General features: G+C 35.3%; 2 protein-coding genes across 3 annotated transcripts in view; one reads left to right on the top strand and one right to left on the bottom strand.

The window, feature by feature from the left end:
- Positions 1–234, bottom strand: part of LRRIQ1 (leucine rich repeats and IQ motif containing 1) — a 117,327-nt gene extending 117,093 nt beyond the window's left edge. The window contains exon 1 of one of the 2 annotated variants that reach the window (XM_064509843.1): positions 37–234. The gene's annotated coding sequence lies outside the window, so the exon portion shown is untranslated. The remainder of the gene's footprint in view (positions 1–36) is intronic. The other variant, XM_064509837.1, reaches the window with a different exon arrangement.
- TSPAN19 (tetraspanin 19) lies at positions 147–14,186 on the top strand. The gene is made up of 10 exons (XM_026097117.2): positions 147–262; positions 3,233–3,396; positions 3,958–4,051; positions 4,142–4,214; positions 5,242–5,372; positions 6,730–6,804; positions 8,660–8,770; positions 11,249–11,392; positions 12,737–12,820; positions 13,928–14,186. The coding sequence occupies exons 3-10, from the start codon at positions 3,986–3,988 to the stop codon at positions 14,000–14,002; spliced, it is 759 nt and encodes a 252-aa protein (XP_025952902.1). The 5' UTR covers positions 147–262; positions 3,233–3,396; positions 3,958–3,985; the 3' UTR covers positions 14,003–14,186.
- Positions 14,187–21,873: the final 7,687 nt, after the last annotated feature.

Raw genomic sequence — 21,873 nt, 5'->3', positions numbered from 1 at the left:
TCGGGGCTCCGCGACCTGCTCTCAGGAGCTACTCACTTCCCGTTCAGCCAAGCTGCTACCGGAGCTGCCACCGCCTTCCAAGCCGCCTCCGGAGACCACCTGGCCCGCTCTGTCCGCCTTGAAATCCCGCAGCCTCTAACCACCCTGAGTTAGACACTTCGCGAGGACAGCGAGCGCTTCCCCGAGGCCCTGCTACACCGGGCGGGTAACCACAGCAACGGGAAACAAGCGGCGCGGAAGGCGAGCGGCAGGAGCCAAAATAGTGAGAAGCTGGCCGTTTGCGCTCCGCTGGGGGCGGGTCTAGTGGGGTTTTATTCATTTATTTATTTATTTTAATAAGGGCCTCAAGGAAACTCAGGTTTGCAAATACGTTAATGCTGTGAGTCTTCTGCAGTCGTCAACGTTCAGGAGCGGGATTTTGCAGCAGAGGGGATGTCTAACCACATCAACGTTTTGAAAAGTGAAGTAAAATTGTAGGGCCCGCCAGCCTGCAGCAGTAGAAATATTTAGAGATTTTGTGGCTAGTTACGTATGTGAACACCTGGTTTCCTTTCTGCTCCTTTGGAGTACAGTTAATTAATATGAGACTAATGTTCCTATGCGTCCTCAGCAGCACTTATCTCAGTAATAACCTGGCTTCTCTGGAGTCAGCAATTAACAGGCGAAAGAGAATAAAAGTAGACCAAAGACAAAAAGTATACTAGAGGTAGATTAAAATACCTTGTTTATGCCTCCTTTTTATGAGGAGAAGTCCAGAGGCATAAAAATGAAACGCAGTCCCATATCTCTTCTGTTTTGACACATTGGGGTCCCATCGTCGGCTGGAAATACAGCTATCTGTTGTCACTCGTGTAACCTTGGAAATTTGGCCTACCTAATGCAAGGGAATTGGAAAACTCTGTTCTAGAACTAATTAATCTGAAAAGGATTTTAGAGTCCATAGCAGACCAGCACCTCAGCAACATACTCTACTGCAAACGCTGCAGAGAAAAAGGTCTAATGTGATTCCTGCATGTAAAATGAGGGGAGTAGTGCGTAACTATATGATTTGGTCTTTTTATCTACCGCTGGGAAATGTCTGTACTGGATAGTTTACAGCTCAGTGTTTTAATATGTTCTCATAGTACAAATAGATGATCAGAAAAAAACAAAAAAACACATGCAAGTGTTTTGAGAGGTCGAGAAAAGTGTTCAGCCAGAGAATTAAATAGTCCATTTTGACTTAGTCTGGCAAGAATAAATTGGGGCAGGGAGAATACAGATTAAAAGCCAGATTAGGAATGCAAAACTGCAAAAACAGGTGTAAAAAAAAAAAAAAAAAAAAAGCTGAAAATTAGATGAACACATTTTAAATAGAAAATGGCATGGCACTTTCGTGAACTTCGGGTGTATCAGCTATTCAGACAAACTGTCAGGGATTATAGGATTTTTCCATCTCACAATGTCTTTAAAATAAACTGAGTACATTTCTGAAAGACTTAAATCAGTCAAACTCAAGATACTGGATTCAAAGACAACATTTAACATTTTCTCACCTGTATTATGTATCAGTAGGTCATTAAAATCTTAAAACTATGAAAACTTGTCCACCTGAAATCCAACCTGTGATGTCTAATAATTTATAGAATCATGTAACTGGTAAACTTCTAAGTGTGATCATTTTAAGAAAAAAAGAATTCAAACACACATGAAGGTACACTTGATATTTGTTTTCTAAAGTCAGTTACACTATCATCATAGTGATTGAAAACCACAGATACTGTATAATGCATTTATCAGACAACTTACTGAACCAAGAAAGAAGATTTTTCTGTAGACATGTAACCAGGAAGTAAGATATGATCAACAGAAGAAAACTTCTGTGTGGTAAATACGTGGTTAAGATGTACTCAAGGAAGAAACATACCATTATAGGATTGTGCTCTTTAAGATAAGATGGAAATATTCAAAGCTGGTAAGGATTTTCTTATGAAGTACTAATTTAATGTTATATGTACATGGTTTTATGAAGATCATATTTATATTTTTCAGAGAAATAAGAGAAACTGAATTATTATTAAAATGCCTCAACACAAAGCATTGCAACTGCATAATTACTGCACCAAGAACATAACTATTTCATATGCAAGTTTTCAAGTGAAATATGTAACCATTTGGGGTTCTTCTTGGAACAAACCATCAAGTCAATGTTTTAATATATTCTGGATTTGAAGTTCCTGAAGAGTTTTAATTAATTTTAAGAGTATTGGATCTTCCCCAGGGAAAGTGCAAAACCTGTTATCTAATACGGTTCATAAATTTACATGGTGCATTATAGACCCAAATCCATTATGGAGCTGTTTGGAGAAGCTTATAATTTTCTTCAGTCTGTGATTCAGCAGCTAAAGTTTTATAATCCAGAGAATGAGAATCTTGAAAAGGAAAGCAAAGGCTAGTGTTTGCCGAATCTTTTCTACTAATCAACAAATTTGGTGTGTATGTACTATACACTTTTTATGTAAAGTAAGCTGTTAATTTGAGATATATTTTGACTGTAGAACCTTCATCTTTGTCCCTTTCTTCTTTTTTATGAATAACAGAAGACATAACTTCTTCTTGCAATCAATCTGTGGTAGTTCTGACAAAAGACAAGAACTTTATACATTTCCACACAATTTTCTTTCAAACATTACATGATGAAATGTCTTCATATTAGAAAATATTTTCTGAGGAGCATGCATATACTGGTTACGTGCACATGTGCATGCATGTTTGTATGTGTGTGTGGTAAGTGGTAAGCTGATGAGTGTAGGGCAATTGGAGTAGGCTGTAGTTGCAGAAATCATTTTCTAACACTGCTCTTTGACTTCTCTCAGTTTGTATCACAAAACAAGGCAGACAAGAATACTGGAGACAGCATTATGCAGAAGACGTAAGACCAGGTGAAGGGCAACATGAGGTGGGGCGCAAATGTATGAGTTTCACTCTCAGATCAAAAGTCTTGATAGGTCTGTAATATACTGTGGAATCTAATAATAAAAATAATTTTTAAAAAGTTTTGTATCAGCGAGTTTAAAGTGCTAGGGAAGCTGTCCTGCTGAAATATGCAAAAATATGCTCAAATCATAAAATGCCTGCATGAATTTACAAAGGTTCTGTCTATGTTTGCAAGTGTTGCAGCACGCTAATATAATCAATAAAATGGTGCAGTTGGAAATGATGTACACTAATGTACACTTTCTTTGTATTTCAGAGGTTTTTACTTTGGATTAGCTGTAGACTTGTTCTTCCATTGACTGAATGCCCACTTGCTGCTGATCACAGATGGAGCGCATCTTTTGGTTTAGTTGCATTTGAAAGGAATTCAGGTTTTGCACATCCTGTTACATTCTGCAACAAAAGCAGTTAAAAAAAAAAGTAAGTAGGGATGACTGGGAGGTTCACTTCAAAAGTGTGCTCCTGAGCTTTGGAAACTGCAGTTGATGTAGCTTTAGACAGTTCTCTTGGCTTTGCTAGAACTGTATGCTAGATCTCATTGAAATCATTTGACTGTATCTGCTACTTTCAACAAAATTTGGATCAAGCCACGTGACACAAGGAGGCTTGTATCTTTATTCTGTATCTCTCTCCTCTCCATTTCAGCTGATATCATTAGAAATTAGTAAACTAAATGTATTTAAGAATTTGGGGACAAGTGTACATCAGGCTATATAATGCTTGCCATCTCTTGAATATAGATCTTCTTACATCCTGCCCCTAAACGTCTTTACTAGTTAAGAAAAAAAGCTAAAAATAATTAGAGACAATCAGGACTTGACATCATGTTGATACTTCTGTCGATGCCACCATTTTTTGCTCAGTCTGTCAGGTTACTGTTTAGATATATAAAAATTTACTTCTTATCTGAAGTAAATAAATCCTGTGGTAATTGCTTCGTTATCTGTTTCATATTGACTGAATATATGAATCTATTTTCAGTTGTGATTCAGAAGAGAAAAACAGAAGAATGAAAATAAGAGATAAAATATTAATACAGAAATACTTTTTAAACATCTTCAATGGAATTTTCTTGGTAAAAATCCTGAATTTTTGTTGTTTAGCAACTTCATATGAATTATTTTTGAAATGTTTGAATTGAAGCAATAATCCTTGTTATTTCCAGGTTCCGGGTCTTGTGCTTTTGCAATTCGGCCTGTGGCTTTTATATGACAGAAACAATTTATTCAGTGTGTTATGTGAGTATAAGCAGAATTTTTATTTTATTTTGAATGAATGCAGCATACACCAACAAAACCAAAACAGCTATAGAATTTTGTTTCACAAGGTGGCAGTATTGGATTGAAATGCATAGGTTATTTTTTTATTGTGTATATTTTCCATCATTATACAGTATGATTATCAAAATAGGGAAAAATATAAACTGTAGATATAATGATATGTGCTATATATTTATGATTCACTTGGTGTATGGCTTACAGATGAATCACTGAAAAATAAAACAGTTCTATTGTTTTCTTTATATAATTTGTCAGAATGCATTTGCCCTACAGCATGATTATAGATCATTAAAACAGATATTTGGGTGGAATGAACAACAGCCATAGCTTCTGCCTCTTCATTTAGATACACCCTTTTCTCTGGGTGTCCATGAAATTGTTTCACAGAGAAATAAGTTTTGGGTCATTATAACAACAGCCATACTCTTAAAGAATGGTCTGCAGCTGTGCCAAGAAGCACTGGTTCTCCCAGCTGGTAACGTAATTCTGGGACAAGGCATTTGAGATGGAAGTTGTAAAAAACCCCAGGTACTTTCCATATCTGTGCAACAATGGTTAGAGTGGAAAGGGGAAACTGGCCAGTCACAAGGAGGGAGGATGGTGTTGAATCCAAGTCTGGATTTAATGCAAACTGTATCTATGTCCATGAAGGAGCTGTACATGTGCTACTAATTTTTGGTGAACAAAGAAAATCTGTAAAATTTTAATTATTCTCTGACTTCATTATGAGTCATTCATATTGTTCAATTAAATATGTTTTTGCTCACATCTCTTATGTTGTTACCCTATCTGAATTTATGAATACATATCTTTTTCTTTCTGTGACTGCAGATAGCTTAAGTAATAATGATGTCCTTTTGTCAATCTACTATTCCCATCTATTCAATAATGGCATTACAAAGGTTTAATTGTTTTTATGCTATAAGTTTTCTAAGTAGAAGTCTCAAATAAAATGAAATGACAATATGAATGCATTATATTACAGTTTCTTCAGGTGACAGTCGGCTAGTAACATATATTTCTTGTATGTTCCTTGGAGCTGGATCTATTATAATTTTTACATCAGCCATGGGATTCCTTGGAAGTGTTAAGGAAATCAAATGTCTACTAGTTATAGTAAGTGCAAATCAGATTCCAACTTTCTAATAAGATGACAGGGAGTTTTGTGTGCATGAAACTTCTGTGATCCTGTCTTGATGTTGTGATTTTCATGTACAATGCATGCTTAAGAAATCTGCTGACAGAAAGATATTTTAATAAAATCTTGGCTCCAGTGAAAGCTGAAAAAATTGAAGTGCCTTCTGTGTCATGGCATGAATGTTTTTAATGACAAAACTATTGCAGTTTGGTGAAATAAGTTTTAACCACTGTGTTTATTAATTTAGGGGTTGTAAAAATTTATTTTTGAACTGAAAGTATACGGAGTTAGTATATGCTGAAGAGGTAAAGGAAAGCCTGCCCCAAAATATCCCAGTTTGAAAGCACGAGTAGCTACAATATGGCTATAATGTAGAAAGAGAAGTATGATTAAATAGCAGGATTTAAGCAAAATAGGGACAGCTGTTACCTCTCTACACCTACTTGGGTACCCCATGTTTATATATGATAATTTTTTTAAGGGAAAAAATGCTTTGCTTTCTTTAAAATTATACAGTAATTATATATGTAATTATAATAATTGTTATATGCTATACCTGTAATTATATTGTAATTACATGTTCATATGATCACTTTGATTATATTTTTATTTCATTGTCTTTTATTTATTGCCACCTTTTTTGAGTAATCTCTGTTAGACTATAAGAACACTGAAACAGAGAACTATTCCATCAATTCCTTTGTTACACTACAGATATCAATAGGTACAGCAGTGAGAGGAGGCTAGGTGTTATTACCAGGACTCCTGTTCCTTCTTCCTTCCTGCTACTGCCCTAGTCATTTAATGATTACCTTATTTTTTATTAGATGATAAAAGAGAAGTAATTGTCTAATTTCTAGCTTCCATGGAGTTGTCTGAAAACTAGTTTCGCTATGGGTGAAAATCTGGTCTCAGTGGAATGACCAAAATCTATGAACTTTTTATTCTGTTTGTACATTTTCTGTCTCCAAGGAGTCTTTGAGTATGCATGAGGCTTTTAAGTACCTTGATAATTCAAAGAGGAAATAAAAATTAAATCTTTTAAAAACAAAAGTTTTTTCAGTGGGGCATACCTTTTGTTCTTCACTTTATGGCTTTGTCCTTAAATCCTGAAACAGCGAGTTTTCATTTGATGACAGATTCTTACTCACAAATACAGTGACAATGATATACCGAGCTTTCTGAGGACTTCTAGGAGAAAATATTTCTTACTTTTGCTGCATTGACTCTAAATAATAGTCATGAAGGATAATATTTATAGTTTCTGGAATTTTTTATTATATTGCTCTCTTATTCAATATTATGTTTATACATAATTTGTATACATTTTTTCAGTATATGAGTTTTCAAATCCTGGTGTTTGGCACCCAATTTGCAATATCAGTGCTGACATTTGTGAAGAAAGAAGAGGTATGTAATATGTTATATGGGTCTGTTGTTAATTTCAAAATACTTTCTTGCAATGTATTAAAAAAATTCCAATAGTCAATCCTCATTGTATGCTGTATCACCATTTGTTTGAATGTCTACCAAGTCAGAATTGCTTCTTATGGCACAGCAGAGGACATGGAAAACTTAACTTGAGGAATTCAACATGGTTGAATAGTCAGAAAGGGGAGTGCATGGAAATACATTTCCAATTTCTTTTCTCCTGATTTGCCACAAAACACACTTTTCCTATTCAGGCACCCGGAATCAACAGTGTCGGGGGCAGCTATTTTTTTCTGAGTGATGACCCAGCAAGCTTCTCTTTGCTGGACATCAGCAGACATAGGGCATGGCATTAGCTGCTGCTAACCTGTTTCTGCTTATATCCACTGGGTGATAACTGTAGTCCACAGTGCAATTGATAGCAGGAGTCATTGGTATCATGGCATGCAAAGTATACTCATGAATTAATTTTGTCATTTGAGGCTATTTTTCATATCTAAGAAGAATTCTATTATAAAGATTACATGCCTTTGTTTTTAACAACTGGACACAAAAATAAATACCAGTGTACTGTACATAGCTATTGCCGCAAATGACTGTACTGCTTTGAATCTTTATATAGTCACTAATTTTTCTACAAATAGCAGCTCCAATTGCTTGAGCAATCCTCACAGTACTGTATGAGAGGTCATCTGTGTTGAATCCATACCAGTCCTGCTTCTTCCCTTTTGAATATTTCCTAAATTTGTGGTTTGAGTCTGTGATACTGGTCCCCTAAAGTTCATAAGGTTCTCCAAATCCTGCTCCTATTCAGGCTGAGTACAACAAAAATAGATTAGTTTTACTCCATCTCAGTAAATCTGTATCATCAAAATTTCTTCATTAAATGTTAATTAATGATGATGGAGTCCTCATTGTTTTATATAGTGATTTAACATATTGAAAGATTTAAACTCTCAGGAGTGATGCATTCTGGAATCAACTATTTGTACTAAGAAAATTAGTTGAAAGATCGCAGTTAAATATATTTTATATCAACTGTAATTTCCCTTGATCTCAACCTTAATTAAGTGCTGCTGGAGTATAATAAATGACGGTAACATCATCATTCACACTGCAAGCTTTTAAATTTTGGTGTTAGGATGACTGTGGCTTCTGGAATGAGTTGGAGAAGCTTCATGTTTTCTCGTTTTGTAATTAAACCTTTTGATAGTGTAGTAATCCTCATCTGCATGTGTTCCCTGCTACGCGCTCTGCAATAACACTCTGATCAGTTTGTCTGCTTTAGTTACAAAGTTGTATATTAAAGATCTATGCAAAGATCCCTGAGGTAGGGCCAGCATAAGCCACTGACTCCCCTAGTCCAAAGCACTACATATCCTGATATCCTGGACAAACTGTAAGGTGTTCACAGAAGTTTGCACCATGTTAGGTGCAGAATCCATTTTGTTGTTTTCATGCTTATTGTTATATGGTGCTGTGCTTATTAACAATAACTCTGAGAGGTAGGATTTACTGTTTCAGGACGTATCGGGCATATCTAAACCATGCTCCCTGGCTCTTCTGTCTCCACTTGTGCTAATCACCCTGTGTCTTGTGCTATAGATGCAGTCTGGGTCACTTCATTTATCTTCCTCTTCTACTTTCTATTTTCCTGTTAGTCCAATGGCTATGACATGTCTTAGATCACACTTGGCAAATTGATTAGAATGGTGCTGCTTGCAAGTGGCCCTTCAAGAAAGCTGAATGTCAATAAAAGATCAAGGACTATTCACTATCCATCCACACTCTTATCAATATGCATATACTAAATGTTATAAATATTTATGAACAGGTCCATAATCAATGGAACAACAGAATTGATGAAGTTATTTCTGAATACGGGAATAGGAGTCTGGCTGAGAAGGAACCCGTGTGGAACATTCTGAATGCAGTGCAGCACGATGTAAGGAAAAAAATGAGAAAGTATTACCACCAAAAATATTTCATTAACCAGAAAATGTGCATACCAGTGCGAACTTACTTTAATAAATAAATCCTTCAGTAAAGGACTAATTCTTTAGGATGTGCTGCTAATATTTGGTGTGGGAGGGCAAACTGCTTGCTCTTACAGTGCCATGGATAAGATTAGACATTTGAATGACTTCTTGTCTGTGTGTGTAGGAACAGATATAGTTCTAGTCACTGAAGTCTAGTGCAGCTGAAAAAAAGGATGAGTTTCCTAATATCTTGGAAAATGCTAGATACCATAAAACACTGGGTCTGCTTAGGTCTGAAGACCGAACCTGGGCCATGGACAAGTAAAGCTGGCATGAAGTCAAAGCGGAGCTCCTACTGTGAGAGCATTTAAATAGGTATTGCAGTGAGCCTTTCTCAGAAATAATGCTTATAGCCTCAAATGAGCTTGCAGATCAATACTTTAGCACACACGTTTAACTGTTCTTCATAATCACTTCTGTGGCATGGCAGCATGTAATTTGTTTTATTTTTCAGAAATCCTTAATAGGATTTATATGGGATCAATTATTTTGAAAGTTGTTAGCAATTTTTTTGACTAGTGGCCCACTACCCACTCTTCAAATTTATTCTGGATCATCAGTTTTAATTACAAACACTACAGCTTTACAGTCTAACATGATTTAATATGCCTCTATAGATCAGTTGTGATTCCCTCAATATGACTTTTTGTAGAAGGCAAGTTATGTAGTTCTTAACAAATGTTGCAGACAATTTATGATTCCAGATAACTCACAAAACATATATGTCTAGACATAAGATTATAAATGCATTTGTAATGTATATTTAAAATTTGTTCTTTGAAAATCAAGTCGTTTTTTATTGTGTTTATGATTTTTCTAGTGATTAATGGTGACCTCATTATATCAATAGTGCAACTAGAGGATATGCTGGCATACTTGAGCTCAATTTCATTGAACTGCTGTGGCAGCAGAGTTCAGCAAAGCTGCCTGTCCTAGTCAGTACCCGGAATTTTGGGTGGGCATGTTTAAATTGTAGCAGATCTCAGAGTGCTGTGGGTATTTTTTTGTTGGTATCTAAGCTAGATAAAATGATATAAAACCTGCCAAAACAAACTGTAATCACACTCTTAAATGAAATGCTGGCATCCCCAAGTCTTGTGTTACATGCCTCCATCTCTCTACAGCATCATAAGCATCTATCTTGAGAAAAACAAAAAGCCTAAGATCATGACTGGTATTACATAAGAACTAGATTTTCCATATATTTTTCGTAAAATATAATGTACTGTTTAAAACTGCTGTTTTTTTTTTAGCTGAAGTTATAGGGTTGTTGAAATTGAATTTTTTGCAGAAAAATGACAGTTTGGGGTTAAGTTATCTAATTTTTCAAAATTTAGAAGCAATATATTTTGGATTGACACTTCAGAATACCAAAATGAGGTTTTTTTGTTTAGCAGTCTCTAAGCCAAAATATGTCAGATTTGTGGTCTCACAAAAAATCAAACATTTCTAAAGTTTCCTTCTGAATCAGAATGAAGAACTGCTGGAATTTCCTGCACAATAAGAATTCCATTCTCCAAGCTGTTTGATGGCTTGGTTTGGTATTACTGGTATTGAAACAGATTCTTGGGAAAGACTAGTTACAATCCATTTGAACTGGGCTTAGTATTTGCTTTGTCCTTAAGGTCTTTAAGCTTCACAAGAAATCTCTTCTTACTTAAAACGCAACTTGGAATAGCAAGTCTTTCTAAAGATGTCCTCTTCTTAAGAGCTGAGAACTTTTGCAAATATAATCTTAGAAGTGACAAAGGAATAACTAAATGCTTTTCTAAATCTGGTCCTTATTTAGGTTCCTAAATCAGACTAAATTAGGTTGTCTGTGTTTTTATTTTTAATTTTTAAAATGTATTTTATAAAAGCCATCTCCAATTACAGAAAAAGACTCATTCATCATATTTTTTCTGATAATGTGTAGTTTTCTTTCTGCTTTTTAGTGAGCTTCCCAGTGAGCAGGTCTTGAATTTAACTAACTGCTAACAGAATTTATAAACCAAAATTATTTGTTAACTTTGTAAATTGCAGTGTTTGTGAAGGCTATGGATGATAGTTAAAACATTTTGCTTTAATCTGAGTTTACAATAACTTTTTCTATTTATGTGTGTTTTAGAATCATTTCAGAGTCTAAAAGAAAGTTCCTTTCAAAAGTATACTTTAAGTTCATACCCTTCTTAAACCCATACTATCTGGTGCATATCATTGCAAATTATACATACACAGAGAAGAATCATCCCCTGCAGAAACCTCTCACCATTGAATATAGAAGGGAACTGTCTAACTAATTCAGTCAATTCAATTAAATGGCTAACACTGGGTGAGGTGAAAATTCCTCTGTGTGTCAGTCTTTATCAGTTTTGATGTTACAAGTTACAGGACTTCTATTCTAGATGGAGTGCTGCGGAAGATACAACATCACACAGTGGGATAAGAATAAAAATAAAGGAAATAGTACTGAGATCCCATGTTCATGCACAAAATCTAGTCTGAAGAAATGGTTTTGTGATGTCCCAAGGAATTCAACATACTATATGGTAAGGAATAAAAACTTGTCTTAAAGAATGCAACTTTTGTCACGAAACGGACTTTGGAAAAAGTAAACAAAATGTATTTTCTACCAAGGCTTCCTTACAGATACTAAAATCTACATAATGTTCATTGTTTTGTCTTTGGCCACTCTGAAGACTTGGTCTTCACTCCTTAGGTGTCAGTCACATAGAAAGTTCTAAGTACAGGATGCTTCCAGATAACAGAAGTTGGAAATATCACACAGAGTCAGTAACACAAGGACAACTGTTAATGGTTTATGAGGTAGTAAGCATCCTGGGATTCAAAAATCAGTTCTGTGGAAATACAGTGATGATAAAGGAAGGGAACAGTATACAAGAAGTATACAGTATCTCTTCCAGTTGTAATTACTGGTCATTATTTATGGATGTCAGTGATGTCAGTGATGTCTTCATCTGTGTTATCTTTTTCCAGATCATCTTTACATACTTCACTGAGTAAGAGGAATGAGCAAGGCATTAAAATAACAGATGTGTTGTTTGAGAACAGTTCATGTCAGGATTTACTAGTCTTCGTATAGGGGGACCAATTTGCACTGGATTATCAGATATTATCACCTTTTGATATTAGAAAGCGAGAGAAAAGACATAAATATTATTCTCTTGTAAAAATCCTCCAGTACTGGAATAATAGGACTGTCCAATGGGAAAAAATGTAAAGGGTTCTCTTTTGATAAGACAGGACAGTAAGTAATAGAAGGGATGTTGTCAAATGACTTCGGGCATTCTCTTTGCTTATCAGTTTGCAATTGGTCACTGTTGCTACAAACTCTTGCCATTATTAAAGATCACTTGAAAGGACAGAAAGCATTTATTTATATGTTATATTATTATTTATAGGTATTTTAAGCTATGTAATGATTTATAAATTCTTAATGTAAGCAATATAATAACCATAGACTATAATCTGGAAAAAATGCACATCCATTTCAGGCTGCATAATGCAGGCGGATCATAGAAAACTTGAAAAATATTCTTTCAAGCATTTACTTGTAAAGTAATCTCAGTTATGCTCCTACAAAAGCAAATTCCCTCTTGATTAAGACACAAGCTCCGGTACGTTTCACTTCCAAAATATCAAATTTACTTAAGAACAATCTGCAGTTTAGATAAATTTTAAGTGTTACAGCTAACTCTCTGCAATATACATTACTGTTGTATTTACTTTCTGGCAAGTAAATATCAGAACCCATCACATCACACAGTTTTATTCTCTATATTTTTAACAGCATGTTCTTGTTATAAATACGCAATCTGAATTCTAAAGTCAAAATGATTTTTCTTGAAATCTGTTCATCTGTACTTGCTTAGGGATGTGAAGAATATTTAGATACATGGTTTGAAAACACCATTTTGATCTTAACTGCAATTAATGTTGGCCTGCTAATTATACAGGTAAGAGTAATTTTAAGAAAGAAAAAAACAAAAATTGACATTCTGTTAGGGGTAAAAGTTGATTCAGTACCGTTTGGCTTTGGCATGTTCTCTGAAATTTTATAAAGCTTCCATCAGTTTTAATTGGAAGTAAGATCTAGCACTGTTTACCAACAAACTCTCATATATTCAAGCACCATCAGAGATGGTGGTGTCAAAGGTTTATTAAATAAAATATTTGACTGGACTCATGAAAGCAAACTGCAATATAAGGGTGTGAAGAACTTAAAAAGAATGTAAAGTCTCTGGAGCAAAAGACCTGTGTTTGTCCTGCATTTGTACAGAATTTAGTCCCTGAATGTGCTAAATGAAACAATATAGAATCGTGAAAAAACTCTCACCTGCCTGTGAAAATTTTTTATTGGGAGAAAAGGAATAAAGCTTTCAAAACAAAAGCCTGTGAATAATGGCAACAGGAATTGATTCTTCACTCCAATGACACCCCAAAGGCTGAATACTATCAAGCAGGCAGGAGGAACTTTGGATAGTATCTAAAACCATGGGGCTGAAAATGAGATTATTTCATTTTTACTCAGAGAACTAAGAGTATGACCTGTTTTGCCTTTTCCATATGTAGTACCATCCCATACAGGTAAATCAGTAAAACATTCCAGCTATGGAGTGGACTAGTTCATTAATAAAAAAGTTTATTATATATACTCAAATAATCCGCATTAGCACAGTACATAAGTGTTTCATGATCTTTAATGTATTATCATTTATGATATCTTTTAGTCAGGTGAGAAAGAAATGTAATCTACATCCAAGAAATTAAGACCAAGATTCACAGGGCACTTGAACACTTAATTGTATTATGTGCCACTTGAAATAGATTTCAAGATACTTTTATGGATGTGGGCCTAAGTGACTTGCTCAAGGTTACATAGCAAGTCCATACCAGTGCAGAGATTTCAGCTTGTGTATTGAGGTACATGTCCTGGTCATTCGCCTTGTTTCCTGCTGCATTGTCATTCATAGGAGCCAGGTTAGCTGTCAGTTTGACTGAGTCATGAACGAGTATGAACACTTTCTTTGTAGTTTTTAACTCATACTTTCTGCTTTTCTCAGATTTTTGTGATCACACTAACTGCTCAGCTGTTTAGAAATATCAAGAAGGATCATATTTGGCCAAATGAATCCTAACATCTCCTGAGTGTTGCTGTGGTGCTGAGTGATCTGATTTCTGCTTGTGATACTCAACAGAATTATTTCCACTGAAATTTGGGGATTGGACCCTCCATACTGTAATCACTACTGTATCAACATTTAGAACTTAATGTGTGATTTTATTGTTGTGGTATGGCAGTATGCTATAAAGTTATGCATATTAAAGTATTAAGTACTTTGCCATTTATTAGTTGGTTCATAAAACTTCTTGTTAATATTGTTTTTTTTGGTGTCTCCAGAAGAACTTGTTCAGAGAGCTGTAAATAGCACTGTATACTTTGAAACAAGGAAACCTTTATCAGGCCCAGTGGAGAATCAAATACATTTACCAAGTCTTGCTGACATTTCTCTAAGTCTTTATCTTTCCTCCAGTTCTTTCTCTTTGTCTATTTTTGTCCTTGATTGTAGTGCAATTTAATCTCTGAAAATTTCACTGAGTCTTATATTGCTCTTATCTGTTCTATTCCATGAAGTGTTGTGGTAGACACCTTTCATTCTTGCTGAATGGTTATCATTTATTTAGACAAATGGCTTCACTGGTTTAGGTGAAGTAAGCCTGAAATCCCCCAAACATTTGTTATACTATGAGCAGTGAAGTGACCTGAAATATCTCAGGGAACATTGACTGAAGGCATTGTATTACAAGTGTAGATGGTAACAACATCTATTATTGTTTGTCTAAAACTTCCCATTTTAGTAATCCATTTTCTGATGCCTATAAATTTTGTAAGTTTTATTTATTTAGTCCAAAAAATTTCCATGCCAAGAGCCTGCCACAGGCTGAATTTCTCATTTAGAAAACTTCAAGCAAAAAAAAAATCTGTCAATTCAGATGTGAAGGTTGTGCTCAGAACAGAATCTGAATTCCAAAGTTGTATCTTTTGTCCTACCATAAGCAAAAATCTAAAGAACACAGCATCCAAGTCTCTCATCCCACTCCTGTGTTTATCTGGATTAGGGATGGTAGCATACTACCTATAGGTTATTCTGTTAGCTTGCATTGAAGTCTATGATGGATGAAGAGGTTTTAATCTTGTTACTGAAATATGCAATCTGAGGATATTAAATAATAAGCAGTAAATAATAGTTTTTCAGTAATCTTCAGTTTGAAAGTTTAGAATTTGAAGATTACTTCAGAATATTAAGGTCAAGAATCTGAATTTCAGTTCATGTATATCATTTAAAATATAAAGATAACTCAGCTTCACTGTGAGAAACATTGTGCATAAAAATCCCAACAATCTGGTGAAGTAGCAGAAGGTACTTTTTTAGTGGAAGTAGGACTATTAGATTGAATAGGTCAGAGTAGGATATGACAACCATTTTCACTTACTTCTTTCCATGCATTCTATACTCAAACATGGAAACTAAACATGCAATCATAGAACCATACACCAATATAGGTTCAAATGGACCTTTAGAAACAGTCATCAATGTGTGAATGCACATCATCTTTCCACAGTAGGTTAAAGTCCAAATTCTGTAACAAAGTACTGTGGTCTGTGCCCAAATATTAGTTCAGGATTAGTAGAAGCTGCTCCTATTGTCCTTGGTGACAGCCTGGCATGCACAAGTGAGAGGAGAATTTGCCTCACTGTGTAATAAAATACTGCACAATTCCTACCAAGTCTTGTCATTGAAATTCACAGTAAAATATATGTATTTTCTGCTAAAATCCCCAGCAAGCACAGATAAATAGATAATAGGGGTGTGTGTGTGTGTGTGTGAAGATTACATATAAAGTAGCTGTCAATACCACCACAGATGCTGCCAGTGCTTAATGACAAAAATAATAAAACTAACATTTTTAATGTAATATTTAGTAAAAAAGGAATAAGAACAAATACAGAAGAAAATCTATAGGATAATAAGTTAAATAATTATAGAAAACTTTTTTTTGTGCTTTTAGATCAGAAAATGGAAACAAGTATTCATTTAATCTGTTAATTTGTGCAATGTTGATAGTAAGACACTAGAGGACACAGGGAGCTAAAGGATTATACAGGGCATAGAAAAATAAACAAAAGATTCACAGAATGCCATAATGGACATACCTCACACATAATCAACACTTTAAAACATACTGAATAAGTCAGAAAGTGAGAGCCACATGGATCTTAGACACTGCGTTTTCAGTGAAAAAGATGTTCAGGGAAGCGTTCTTCGAAGGAATCTGTTGCAAGAAACAATTCTCTGCAGCGTTCATCATGTTAAAGCTCAGTAAGGCAGTGAGTGAATTCAGTTCAGTTAGCACATTTAGGAGCTAATTTAGAAGCTGCATCATCAAAATCAGGAGATGTCCCTAAGGAGATTATTGGTGTGGGAGTGGAGGGGGGTACTGTAACTGCCTGAATTGTACTAATCACTGAAGAAAGGAAACAGATCATCATGGTTACACAGTCCCTTTAATCCGGCCCAAAAGCACACTATTGCTAAAGAGTCAGTCCAGTTCTTAGCCTTGCTTCCACCCCTTCCTGGGTGCTGGCAATGACACTCATGCAGTTTTGTGAGGAACCAGTTCAGAGCCCTGACTGGTCTGAAATGAAATCCTACAAAAAAAAAAAAAAAGTGATCCAAGGCTTTGCCCCTCCCTCCCCCCCAATACTACTTCACTGTAAAATATATATAAATCTCTGGGGCTGGAATTTCAATTCTGTCCATTCTGTACTGTAATGTCCTAACACTTCTACTAAAATCAGGCTCCCTCTTGCTTTCTTTGTATCTGTCCCATCATTTTATGCACCTGGATGCCCAATGGTTCAGCTTCAGTTGCGTGCTCTCGCACACGACACCTGATGGTCTGAGGACTAGGATGAGGTCTTGAAATTTGTGGGTTCAACCTTTTCAGGACAGTGAAACTGAAAACCTGTGTTTCCTACCTCTTTAATGGATGCCTAACTATTAGCACATTATATGATAATAATGGGTGGGAATCACTATCAGTATTCCATTAAATAAAGTTGGTCATACTGTTGACCATGGAACTTTCTGGAATTCTCCTGGGGACTTAGGGAGAGCTCAAGTGGCTCTTTGAATAAATCCTACTTGAATTTTGTTAGAGGTACAGGTACAAGTTAGATGCCAGGTTCCAATGAAGCAGGCATTAAGCTCCCAGAAAATTTTAGGGCAAGGTAGAGAGACATAAATGAACTATTTGCCTACATGGCTAAGGAGTCATAGAAAAATAGTAGCATGAATGACAACTGTTTTTTAGTTTATATTCTGAAAGAAATAGAAATTATAGTCATTTCGTTTCTGCTTATTTCAACGTACTGCTCAGCTCCTGAGAGAATAGAATCTGCAGTTCCCACAGGACATCTGTAGTTTGTGTTCAGTAGTTATCCAAAGCTAATTTAAATCAATATCAGTTGTTCTGTGAATGTCTTTTCTAAATTCTGAATGGGAGCCTAATATAACCCTTTGGATAGCAACAAAATTACTCCAGTACAAAGGTCGTGCGGAACAGGTCCACATATTTTAAATATTCAGTTTAGGCTAGAACAAAAGGGATAATTTCAGCTATGACCTCCAAGAATTTGAAGATCCAAGCTCAAAAGAACAGGCCAGATCAAAGAGATAACTTGTCTAGAATAAAAAGTTCTTTGTAATGAAAAATGGAAACCACTTCTAATAGAAGAATACTAGTAGTCATGATGCTGTCATTCATCAACAAACAAAAAATGAACATCTAGCACAGAAATGTAAACGAAGGAAAAAAGTTGTGAACAGCTTTTTTTTAGAGTGATTCAGAGTTGATAGCTCTTTGAGTAATCACTAACCAAGTTACTGTTATCCATTCTTAAAAAAAAATTAGCATTCCAAAAAGAGTACAACAAATAGTTTTCTGTTTGCTTGAACGGATGTAATAACATTAACATATGATTCCAGTGATCTAACGATACTTCAAAATGAAAGGTGACCTTTTTTTCTTTAAAGAACATTCTTAAGCCTCAATTATGCTAAATACACATGCAGACAGTCCTGCATAATGCTTTGATCACAGATCTTATGGAATTTATCCCTTATGGCAATAAGGTGATTAGAAGGATCTGTATATTTAATTTTTTGTAAAACAAAGCTTACCAGCTAGATTCCCATCATGTATTTTCCCTTGGAAATGATAGATGTTTATATTTTAATTTTCCCCAGCCCAAACTGTTTTTATAGTAAATCATATTTATTTAGTATTGTCTTAGCTGAAGAGCTTTCAAATAAAGAGGATCAATGTTCTATTCCAGATTGGCTGAATATAGCATTCCAAAATCTTTAAAAGAAACACATAGATAATTCTACTGTAAATTATTGAAGTGGGGTAATATTAAATTATCTTTGGAAATACTTTTATCTGTAAATAAAAACTAGTTTTCACATGAATTGGCACTTTCAAAATCTTGAACTCATGGAAAATAATTGTAAAAGTATTTTACAATAAGTGTTATTTTTCATGTAAACACATTTTATACTGTGGTTTTATTTTAATTAAGGCTTTTAACAGTCTAGAGTGTTGCTGATTCTTAAGATTTTGTCAAAAGCATCCTGATATTTGATTTATTTCTTATAATTCTAGTTTCATTAAAGTTAATTTGTAGCCCTCATGGCTGAAAAGTTTTAAAAATAAGACATATAGGTTTGAAAAAGGGGGGGAAGGGAAAAGTTATAAACTGTATTTTTTTAGAAAGCTTGTAAAGACTGATAAAATTCCATGTCTTGTGGGCACTTGGCTCAGTTGGAGCTGGCAATGCTGCAGCTTTTGGGAATTGGTCTAGCTGCAGTTGTTTTAAATTTGTTTTATTGTTAGGGGTCCCAACAGCATCTGAAAGTTTTGCAGGCATAATCTAACTCATTATTGCAACACTTACAGGGTCTCTATTGTCTATGAACTCTACATTCAAATCCAATGAATGAAAATGGAAGCTGCAAGGGAGATCGATGGTAATGCATGTCCCTTTGTCTGTAAACACTGTACTGCGATTATCATGCAGAATGTATAATTCTATCCAAATTCAATTCCAGAATGTACCCAGAGAGCATGAAGAGTAGGGGGAACGTAAGGGACCTCTCTGGGGAGGCAAACAGTATGACAGCTTCCAAGGAACGAACTCCAAGTATTAGACATTTATGATGCGTATTGGAAGTGCAGGGAACATGAGTCAATTCCCACCTCTCCCCTTTTTGTTGAATATAGGATGAAGAATATAATGATGCCCCAAATGACTGGCTGATGCAGCCCATATCTTCGCTATTGTATGAAATAAATGCAGATTTTTTTTTTGTTTCTTGAGACCTAGTCCTACCTAGACCTCTTCCTGTATTTCCACATTTCCCAAGTGCAGGGAAAGCAAAAAGTTTACTATCTGGCTGTCTGTGCTATTTCAATATAGATTGCAAATACCTAAAGTACTAAAGCCTAATACAGCACATCATTTTTAAATACTATATTACTTGCAAGCGACATGAATTGACTGTGAGTGTATGATCTTGAAAAATGTCATTCTAGTTTGACTGTGGATTGTATCATCCATATTTTTGAAGCGCTATGCTGAAACAGACTGTGGCTCTTGAAGGTCTGCTGCACTGTTCGGTAGAGTGCCATTTGATTTAATGGCTGTAGTTTTTGGAAACAAAATATTGTTGCAGAATATAAATAAGCAATTCCCACCGCCTCTTGAATTCAAACCAGGATTCTGCACTGAATTATTGGATGCACATGGCTGATACACACACTACCTTCACCTGCAGTATTCCTGGGCTAGTACTGATTCCCATATCACATTCATTGTGCTCTTATATATAAGTAACTCCACTCATTAATCATTAGCAAAATGATGGGAATCTCAGGTTTTCTATCTAGTTTTGAACTATGCTACATATACATATGTAGATTAGAGGTAGACATACTTTGAATGTTTCTGTGAAACCATGTTGCTTCACCAGCTAATTTAAACATGGATATATGTTATTTATTGAATATGGGAATGACTGAAGTAAAAACTCTTTTGATAACATCCCCATTTTTTCACCACAGAGTGTGATAGAAAAAAGTGTAATTTAAATGTCACTAGACTCAATCTTGCCTGAATTTTGCTTCTCTCATGCCAGCCCCATTTGAAGCTTTTCTCATGCTTAGGCATTCTGACCATTTCTTTTCTGCATGGTGTCTTACATTTCCAATGAAGGATGTGTTCCTGTAGCAGCCCTCCCTCTAAGAGTCTCTCTCCTCTTCTTAGATATCTGTTTTAATTACTACTGTAGGAATCTGAAAGCTTTCAGACCTCTATTCATCTGTCAAATTCGGTTGAGAATGGCCAACATGCAAAAGATATGGGGAAGGAATGACGGAGGGACATTCAAATGAAGATGGGTCTACATATCCCTGCATATGTGCTTGTACCCATGTACCCACCTTCACAGCATGGCTATGCACTCAAGACTCATTTTCTTAACAAACACAGCTGAAGAGTTAGACTGTTAGCACAGTTACTAAATCTGGTGCCCTATAGCCCTGCATGACTTGATCTCCCATACTCATTACACTGGGGTATGACTGTGTAAATAGCTGAAAATACTAATTATAATATTTTCCTATACTAAAAAGGAAATTGTTCTTTCTCATTACTTTTTGGATAGTTTGTATACACTGATACTATTCAAATCCTCAGCGTAACTTCAATAAGTTCAATCATCTGTAGGAATTCACACTGACTAAGGGTGTGATCCACGTGTAAGAAAGTAGTTATGTTTTAGAGAAAACTAAAAGTAACAGACATGGTCCAATATTTTCAGAGCAAATAGCAGAGTCACTGATCGGCTCTTTCCAAAGTGCTGTGTCATGTCGCTGCTAAAGATCACAAATTTCTTAGTGATCCTTGCAGCTGGTGAATTTTTTTCTACACTGGCTTATTATGTTTTGGAAAAACAATAAATACAAATGTAAAAGTAAACTTTTTTTAGAATGTTGGCAAGGCTCTGCAAACACAAAGGGAAAAAAGCCACTGAAATATTTCTCTATATGTGTCCATAATCTTTTCTAGTTTCCTCTGCCTCAAAGTTAAATTTATTTTAAGAATTTCATGAGTATAAATCTTTTAAATAGTGCTGTAATTGGCTTCTTTATATTGCGCTTCATTGTGCCATGTATATGTGTGTGTGTATATATATATGTATATATATGTATATATGATATAGCTATAAAAGCCTAGGAGAAATTTTTTTAGGAAGAGAAAGGCCTCTTTCTTCTTTCCCTCACACCAATGTCATGTGGATGTAACTCCCCCAGCTCTAGTGGTGTTCCTCAAGATGAATAACAGTGCAAGCGAGAATAGAGCCTGAAGCACAGGTTCCAAAGCCTGACGCTTTCCCCAGCTTTTTGGAGAAGGGCGTATAATGAGATGAAGGTATATGTTTCCTTTGTTGTCTTCATATCAATAGATGAATATTTGTCCATGTGTCAAAAGGGGATGCGAACTGCTTTAGATTGTGTTTTCTACATGATCCATCATGTAATATACTGAAGGGGCTGTGTATATATACATAGGATGAGCTATTGTGAGGGTTACTAGAAATGCAAATAGAATAAAGGAGAGGTTTAAGACAAAAAAAAGAGTTACTCGGGACCACCATTAGTTGGATCTTGATTTAGAAATAAAGTGTTGAAATCACTTTTGGAAGGTTGTACTTGGGGTGATAGAGACTCAGAAATTCTTGATTCATTCTTCTTCTCTGTCTCTAACATACTGTGTCATTGTAGGCAAATTTTTTCATCTCGGACCATCCATTCCACCCATAAAATGGAATAAGAATGCTTTTTTTTAAATTCATTTGTCTGACTTCTCTGTTTTAAATGCTAT

Source organism: Dromaius novaehollandiae, chromosome 1 (assembly GCF_036370855.1).
Source record: "Dromaius novaehollandiae isolate bDroNov1 chromosome 1, bDroNov1.hap1, whole genome shotgun sequence".
NCBI classification, from domain to species: Eukaryota; Metazoa; Chordata; class Aves; order Casuariiformes; family Dromaiidae; genus Dromaius; species Dromaius novaehollandiae.
The sequence above is the reverse complement of the archived record's forward strand: the minus strand, read 5'-3'. Positions and strand labels throughout refer to the sequence as shown.

Excerpts from the sequence above, each read along its gene's own strand:
- TSPAN19 (XM_026097117.2), top strand. The coding sequence starts at position 3,986 with ATGAAAATAAGAGATAAAATATTAATACAGAAATACTTTTTAAACATC. Across the intron at positions 6,805-8,659 it reads CATTTGTGAAGAAAGAAGAG|GTCCATAATCAATGGAACAA; the intron begins GTATGTAATATG and ends ATTTATGAACAG. Across the intron at positions 11,393-12,736 it reads GGAATTCAACATACTATATG|GGATGTGAAGAATATTTAGA; the intron begins GTAAGGAATAAA and ends GTACTTGCTTAG.